The sequence below is a fragment of the Mercenaria mercenaria genome, chromosome 13 (assembly GCF_021730395.1).
Source record: "Mercenaria mercenaria strain notata chromosome 13, MADL_Memer_1, whole genome shotgun sequence".
Taxonomy (NCBI): Eukaryota; Metazoa; Mollusca; class Bivalvia; order Venerida; family Veneridae; genus Mercenaria; species Mercenaria mercenaria.
Window position 1 is genome coordinate 64,362,697 of NC_069373.1, and position 9,172 is coordinate 64,371,868.

The window sequence follows — 9,172 nt, forward strand, 5'->3', positions numbered from 1 at the left end:
AAGTAACTAATGACTGATATATAATTTGCACGTTTTCATTAGATTATGTAAAATCAAAAAATATAAAACACTCTGAATTTGAACAAGTGAAAGATATATATATAATATTATATATATATATATATATATATATATATATATAATATATATATATATATTTATATATATATATATAATATATATATATATATATAACAGAAACAAAACAAAGTAAAAGGACTTAATATTTGAACATTTCAGGTTTTCATTTATACATATGAAATTCGAAAAACTTTATTGCGACATTTACTAAGTATGAATTAGTTTAAAAATTACTACCACGACTTTCACGGTGGTTTCAAAGCTTTGCTTCAAAAAACACAAACAATTTCATATTGATATTAGGAGCAGTCGAAAGAAGCCACATGCATTACATTGTGCTACGAAAAGTGACTTAAAAGTGACTATTCATTTACGTCTTTCAAATCTAATGGCCTATTTATGTCAAACTAAGCAATGAAATATTACATGATAGGAAACAAATGAACACAATCTTTCCTGTGAAGGTTTCTTCAATAATTTTGTGTACAGCAGTTGCAGCTAGATGAAGTAAATTGTTATCTTTTCTAACAGTTTTACTTTAAATGTAGTAAAGACGACGCACTAAATGTGTAAACTGTGGTAAATGTTGTCATAGATGCAACAAATAAAGTAACTTCACAGTTATGGCAAATGGTACCATAGTTAGAAATTTAAGAGGAAATTTGTCCATATGTGTACATTTGTAAAATTAATGGAATGTGTTACTTTTAACGAACTTCTAACAAACAGTCGATAACACTCGTGTAGATTTATGTGTCTTTAAATCCACTTAATACGTGTGTTTGTTTGGTAACGAAAATCATACCGAGGAAGAAATTTACTGATAATTTTTAAAGAACTGTCAGACTGTTATGTCGAAGTGTAACAGTACAAAAATATATCAAACATACATAATCAAATCGTTTTCGTTAAAAGATCAGATTTCAGCTACAGTATTAGCTTCACGCAGTTGCTCCTCTCCCAGTTATGACCCTGGACTTATGACTCTCCCTCTCTCAATCTCTCCATCTATCTCACTAACGCTTAATTCCTACAGTTTGCACTCTTTATCTTTTTCCGACATTTAGCTGTTTATTCCAAATATATTTGATCTATTTTCATGAGAATACAATGAAATCAATATGAAATCCTTTAAATATGCATTCGGGGCGGACTGATTTAAATACGTATGTTTGATGAACTTATGCCTTTCTTTAAAATGTTTTGTCTAAGTATTATATTTGAACATTTTATATGTAACCATAAAAAGAGAATGGGGCAAAATGTGTTTATATCAAATGTCTTTAATTTTGTTTTTAAGACATACGACTTAAAGAAGCAAAATTACTGTGTAACCTTTTAGGAAGTTTCTATAAGATCCCCACCAATCTATCTCTGCTAACTGGATGACCATAAATACGTAGTCCCCAGAAGCCATGCCCAGTTGATAGGCGTGGTACATCAGTGTACGGAACTCTCCAGCATTGACAAGCACAATAAACACTGAAACAGAAAGTTTATAATTAAGTGATTAATTTAAGACTATATATTGATTATGTAAAATAAATAAAATGTGTTATCAGACGCATTTTTGTAAGATTTGAAGATAAATCAATAGAAATGCCTATGATTTCAAAGCAAACCAAAGTAACAGGATGCAAAGGTACTAATCGCAAAAAGGGAAGAAAAAACCGAAGAAAAAAAACAAAAACAATTTTGCTAACGTGACTTTTAACTATAAAATCTTAAAGAATATCCTTTAGAAGCATAGACATCAATCAAGAAAACCAAAAGCAATCTAAGTGTAACTGAATATCTTCATGAGAGGTAATCTTATGAAATACCACTCATATCTTCTTGTACAGCCTTCGGTGGATATCTATCATTCAGATAATTGAATAGATACCATATTTTTAAGGAGGAGAAAATATAACAACACAATAAAGTCGCGATACACATTGAGCTCTTGAGGTAAGAATTTACCATCCTGTCCTTAATTTTAATGAGTAATAATCGCATTCGCTTCATAATTGAACATTTGGCGGACATCGTCATAATTTTAACAGATAAAAACAAAGAAAAATGATGTTTATCCTGTATGTTATTTATTTTTCAATGCAGGGGTATCATGGTCGGTTTTTATAGATAATAATATAATATTAATTATATATACGTATAAGGTGTTTTTCCAATTCCCAATTTGGATACACGTGTGCAATTTGAGCAAGAAAATTACAAACATCTGTTATATTGCTTTTTTTGTAGATGGAATCACCTTATTTAACCTTAATATTTTTTTATATTTATTTGAAGCACTCTCTGTTTAAAGATGCAGGGTAGTTAGCAATAACTTATATGTCTGATTTTATGCGGGAAAAGTCCATTTATATGATTTATAACAGTTATTTGTAAAAGTAGAAAGAATGGATAACTTTTTTGTTTACAACATCTAAGTCTAATTATTGTATCACTTTTCATGCATACACTTAAGCTAAACATCATTGTCATGAAACAAAATGCCAATTAAGAGACTGTACATGTTGCTCTACAAATGCTGTAAACACAATTTACACACATATCTACAAGATAATACTAAGAAAACTCTGCTAATTCTTGGATTGGTGATCAGCAACGACTGCTTTTCTTTGGATTGTATAAAGTACAATAGAACACAAAAGTAAAATTAGCAATTATACATTATTTACACAAATAAACATTATCTTATTTCACATGTTATGACATGTGTTGGCACGAAGTCTGATAAAGAGTGGTTAGTAAAAAATACATTTAGTCTTTTTAGGTATCATGACAAGCCAAAAACGTTCTGCACAATAGGAACAGCATTTTGCATCAGAATAATGGGTAAATAGTAGTACACATAACAATCCAACAAAACATGACAAGAACCAAACAAAGACTTGTAGGTGACCCGATTCTAACAGAAGCAACAGAACCACGAAATTTACTCAATGTTGCTGGAAGAATTAGTTTACAATATTACTCAAAGATAAAGATAGTTTTAAAAGTACAATACACTCTTAGCTCGTTTCTTCTCTACCTCTTTCACTTTTAATTTTTTCAAACTACAATAATTCTTCATAACATGATTAATAAATTGTTCCATAACAGATTCGCTTTGATATAGGCTAAATTACATTGAGTTAACTTTTAATTATCTGCAAAATTACCAATGGTTACAAGAATTTCCAACCTTTTTATCTGCTAAAAGTACTACTCTGTTACTCTATAGGGCGCTGTGACGTGCGTGTCCTCCATTGACGGACGATAAAAGATTCCCAGGCATTGTTTTCCTACCAGTGCAGCATTCAGCGCTCAAAATCGACCACATAGGAAATTTCTTATACAGATGGTATACGAATAATTTCATTGGTGTATAAACCAATATTATCATGAGCTAATGCTCTTAAGTAGTTGTTTATATTGATTTCAATAAACCAATTTGACTGTTTCTAGTATTTGCTATCACAAATATATATAAAAGTGTCTCTGCTTCTACACGTATAACGGGAAGTTCAACATGTTTACACGAACTGAAACCAATCAAAAGATACTATCACTTAATTGCTAAATTCCCCTAAGCCTAGTTATAAAAAATATGAAAATATTTCTTAGATATCTATTTAATTGAATGATACTAAAAAATGCCCCTTGATACAATCCGAAAGGAATGCAAGTACCGTTGTTTCTCCTCATGTCAACCACTACTGGATGCACATGCCATTTAAAGGGTCATGAAATTGGCCTTAATTTTTTCAAAAGTTTTTAACAGAGTTTTAACAGGGCACCATTAAAATTCACCCATTACTTCTTACTATTTAATGGGATTTTCATGACCATAGTTTTAATGCCATATATTAAAAAGCCATGAAATAAGTATATTAAAACCCTGGTAAAATATACCTTGTTAAAATGACTTTAATGGCCATGAAAAGCTGCTTAAAATAAACCATTAAAATAAGTTAATAGGCTCCTTAAAACTCCATGAAAATTTTTACTTGGCATGAAATTAATGTGCCATTTAAAAGTACCCCTTAATTCCACATTAATTAGTAAGAGCTAATGGGGCCATTAATTTTTAATACTCTGTTAATGGCCATTTATTATTTTAAAAGAAAATGTTTAATGGTCTCATTAAATATGTCAGATTCAATTTTAATGGGTTCGTAATATTTTAATGGTATATCAAATTAAGGGTCATGAGAAATTGCCATCAGAATTAGACATCTTAAGATAATCATCTTCATATTGATATTTGCAGTATTGAATTAAACTACGTATTACTACACATGTATACCGCCTCTGTAGCCTAGTGGTAGAGCGTCCGCTTCGAGTGCGGGAGGTCGTGGGTTCGATCCCCGGCCGCGTCATACCAAAGACGTAAAAAAATGGTACTAGCAGCTTCCTCGCTTGGTGCTCAGCATTAAGGGGATAGTGCTAGGACTGTTCAGCCCGGTGTCAGTATAATGTGACTGGGTGGTATATCATGCCATGTGGCTACGGCGTGATATTCCAGTGAGGCAGCACTATAACGTTGGGCATTGTGCTCACTGCTACAAGTAGACACCATCGTTTATATGACTGAAAAATTGTTGAAAATGACGTTAAACCCGAACACACACATACTACACATGTAATAGTATCTATACATATGTACTGTTTTGTAAAATGCTAGAAGAAGAACATTTGTTTCTTCTTTTCTCTCTCATTATTTTGTAATGTAAACACATGTTACAGCCTCTTACAAACATTTGTCATATTGCATCCTTATTCTGTCATATGTTCATATGAAATGAGAAAATAAATGGATATTGTATTGTATTGTGTTGTACTGAGAAGGGTTTACAGGTACCGGTTTAATAGATCAAGTGACCATGTGGGTAGTTTTAACTATTCAACATTTATTTCTGACCAAGTTTTTATTGGTATAGACATTAGGTATCAGGAGTTTTCAAAAAGCAACTGTTGATGACAATGTCAGCGCACAATGGGCAATCACAATTTAGCTCTACTTCAGTACTTTGTGCTCAGGTGCATGTACTTAAACAGCTAAGAGCAAATGTTTGAGGGATTGCATCACAAGTAGCTTCCCCCCTCCCCAATCAAGCGTATCACACTCTTTGATTCATTGAAACGAAGTAGCGATTGAACTGCCCATGCCCCAAATGAATTTAAATCAGACTGTAAATCTTCACAGTCATATGTACTGTTCACTTCTCTATAAACCTTAGTTTCTACTCAAAGATTGGAAAATTTGAAAATCTAAACTGGCCTGAACACATTTTATAATGTAAATTCCTTACCACACCCATTTTCTTATACAAATGCTGATTATTTGGGCAGGAAAAACAAAAAAGAGCTGTCAGTGGACAGCGCACTCGACTATTCTCAGTGCTTGATCGTATAATATAAGAAATGAGTAAAACTTTAACATTACAATAAGCATATTCTAAGTCGAAAAGGGGCCATAATTCAGTCAAAATGCTTGATAGAGTTGCCTCCTCCTTTTTACAGACTGTGGTCAAGATGGTAAACAAGTATGCAAAATATGAAAGCAATATCTCAATGGACTTTGAAAATATTTGGGGTGGTACGCAAACTTTAACATTTATTCTAAGTTGAAAAGGGGCCATAATTCAGTCAAAATGCTTGATAGAGTTGCCTCCTCCTTTTTACAAACTGGGGTCATGATGGTAAACAAGTATGCAAAATATGAAAGCAATATCTCAATGGACTTTGAAAATATTTGGGGTGGTACGCAAACTTTAACATTTATTCTAAGTCGAAAAGGGGCCATAATTCTGTCAAAATGCTTGACATAATTGCCTCCTCCTTTTTACAGACTGGGGTCATGATGGTAAACAAGTATGCAAAATATGAAAGCAATATCTCAATGGACTTTGAAAATATTTGGGGTGGTACGCAAACTTTAACATTTGTGTGACGCTCACGCTAACGCCGACGCCGGGGCGAGTAGGATAGCTCCCCTATTCTTCGAATAGTCGAGCTAAAACAGAAAAAGTGGCATGCATCAATACGTATTTACCCTTACCAAAATAATGCAGATTGATGTCATCAAATAAATTAATATGTTTTCATCCGACTTTCATTGAAATAAATCCGATTTTTTGTAGGAACACAAGTTTGCAAACATTTGAAAAAAATGGCGTAACTGCATCAAGGGGTAATAACTTTAATGCAACTAAATATAACATCATGTTATATTATAGACGATGTGTGTGTAGTATGTATTTATTGTGATAGAAGTCTATTTTAGAATAATATGGGACTGGAATTATAAGCATTCAATGGGAGTGCAAGCCAAAAACCAAAAAAAAAAAAAAAAAGAAAATATACATTTTACAGAATGTAGAATTTAATGGGCATCACATTGCTGTTAAGGGCCATTAAGTTTACTCTTAAATGAAATTGTACAGAACCTGAACATTTGATGGGCATTAAATCAAATTTAAGTGCCATGAATAATCCTGTTAAATTCAAAATATACAGAATTTCACTATTTTTTCAAAGCCATTAACATCTTTAGCTATCAAACTAAATTTTTAATGACAGGATTCATGGTCAAAAATGGGTGTTTTAAAGGTATTTTAACATGTAACCTATCAATATTGTGAAACCTTTTAAATAAAGTGATGCAAGAATTAATGGGGTTAATTAACGGTTTTTCCTATTTTAATGGATATTTTACAGGGTTTTAAACCATGTTCAACGGTATGTGCATCCAATAGTGAACATATACATAATTTTAGAACAGCCTTAATGAATGTGTAACTTTCTTCCAAGTAATTGGCATCTTCAAGCAGACGATGCATGCACTTTGAATGTATACATTTGTCAGTTGTATATAGTAGAAATTCTCTCACAATTTATTAATTTGCTTTTTTCAAGAACAAAACAAGAGAGAAAAATTAAGAAAATCCTTTTCTGCTATATTAAAACATTGCTGGTCACTTTTGATATTGAAATATATCATTAATTTCTTAAATGCTTGCATTCCAGCCAGGTGGTATGAATTTGAGGTTTCCTTAATGACCACAAAGAGCAAATTGTTAGTCTTACCAAACTTTGAAACGCGCTCGAATGATTTTGGCTAGGCGTTCTGCCTGAAACTTCATACATATCATACAAATATATCAGATTGCACTTCCTACAAAAACGTCTAGACTATGTCACGATTATATTACCAAACGTTGATGCAACAAAGTACTGAATAGGCCTATCACATTATAAAACGATTAAAAACCTTCGCATATACAGTACAGCGATTTAATATCTTACCTCGAGCATGCCTCGAAGCTTTGTTTAGTGTGTCTGGCGGACTCCAATCCTTTGTACGTTTAAAAGGTACTGGGTTTGAATCCGGAAATTCGCTGTCCATTTCAAAATCATGCACCATGCTAGGCCCAGCAACAAGGTAGAAAATCTCATCCTCGTCATATATAATTGACACGTGCCTCCAGTCGTACTCTCGCAAGAGGGCGCGCACGGATACTTAATGTATAAACATGTTAATCATAGAGACATTTTGTTTAACTTTTACGTCATATTTTGGAGTATTTAAAAAATGTTCATATCATTTAAAATTGGTTATATTTCAGTGCTAATGTACATATAACGTTAACTAGCTCATCATATAAACAAAACAAAATAGAATAAATGTGAATAAAGAAACATATAATTTGTTAAACAGAAAATGATTTGGGGCCTAATTAAAAGGCGCCACTTCATTCCCTATGTATGAAAAATGTTTATTTTTTAAAACAAAATTTGATATGAAAATATTTATTATAAGAATTAATCAAATAAAAAAAATACACAAACTATTCTGCAAAGCAAGACTATTAACAGTGCCTTTTCGAAAATAACAATGACACAAAAAAAGGGGAAAAAAACAACAGAAAAAAATCAACCATTGTGACAAATATCTTTTGCTCGCCGTATCACATCCTACATAAAATCACATTTATATAATATCTACGAACTTTTAGATCATATCAGCTAAAGCTGTTACAAATATCTTAGGCTGTATGTATAAATAACCATACCTGATATTTTCCTAATGTTGTAAGACAAAATAATCGTAGTTTCAAACATATCATCTTCAGCTAGATTTCTTTCTGTAAGATCACCGAGACCTGTTACCAAGGGTACCCGTAAGTATTCTGCAAGGCGGCCAGAAGACTGGACAGCATACGAACATGCTGGCCCTATAAAGGCTCGAACATCCTGTTTATAATAGAGATCAGCCAGGAAGCCAGGAGCCGTATATCGTGCCTTTGTGCACCAAACACTGTAGTTTGCTATAATCGGATCGAAATTTATTCCATAACGGGATCGAACGTCTTCGATTCCCTTATCTATAGCAGGTCCTATTCTGGGTAAGTCGACCGGAAAAGTTGAATTTGTCATCAATAAAACACCAACTTTTATGGTAGCATTACTCTCCGTGGCTGATAAACAGAGAAAACGGAGACACATAAAAAAGAAGCCACAGCTGTATTTGTCAAACTTTATCCAATTTGTTTTTAAAATTTCCTTTTTTCTCAGATATATATATGCCATAATCTGCTAGCATTTCCCTCTACGTTTGCACATAATATATACTCATAACAATTTAAAAACAAAAATACTTTCAAACTCTCAAACAAAAAAGCTCCAGGACATCCTTAAAACTGAATATGTACAATAACATCATTCAAAAATCTGTCCTAAACTTTCCAATATCACTAAAATTGTATCACAGCAATCTAAGTAACGTCTTTTTATCGGATATCAACTAAATAACACTTTTCATTCGATTTACAATGATTTCGCAAGAAACAATTTTCATCTTTAACGAAGGATAATTCTATGTACAATAACATCACCTAAATTTTCCGATATCACTAAAAATGTATCACAGTCAACTAAGTAACGTTCCTTTTATCGGACATCAACTACATAACAATTTTCATTCAATTAATAACTTAAAGGATTTTGCAAGAAACAATTTTCATCTTTAACGCAGAATAATTCTGCTTTACCATTTAAATCGAGCAATGTGACTTTAATAAGGGAAAATGATGTAGAACAA

At 32.2% G+C, this 9,172-nt stretch overlaps 1 protein-coding gene across 1 annotated transcript in view; it reads right to left on the bottom strand.

Annotated features, from left to right (window-relative positions):
- Positions 1-8,913, bottom strand: part of LOC123529070 (atrial natriuretic peptide receptor 1-like) — a 53,015-nt gene extending 44,102 nt beyond the window's left edge. The window contains exons 1-3 of the mRNA XM_053522062.1: positions 8,145-8,913; positions 7,378-7,590; positions 1,417-1,563 (exon numbers count right to left, since the gene is read on the bottom strand). Coding sequence (XP_053378037.1) covers positions 1,417-1,563; positions 7,378-7,590; positions 8,145-8,661 — 877 coding nt within the window. The 5' untranslated portion in view covers positions 8,662-8,913. The remainder of the gene's footprint in view (positions 1-1,416; positions 1,564-7,377; positions 7,591-8,144) is intronic.
- Between the last annotated feature and the right edge of the window lie 259 nt (positions 8,914-9,172).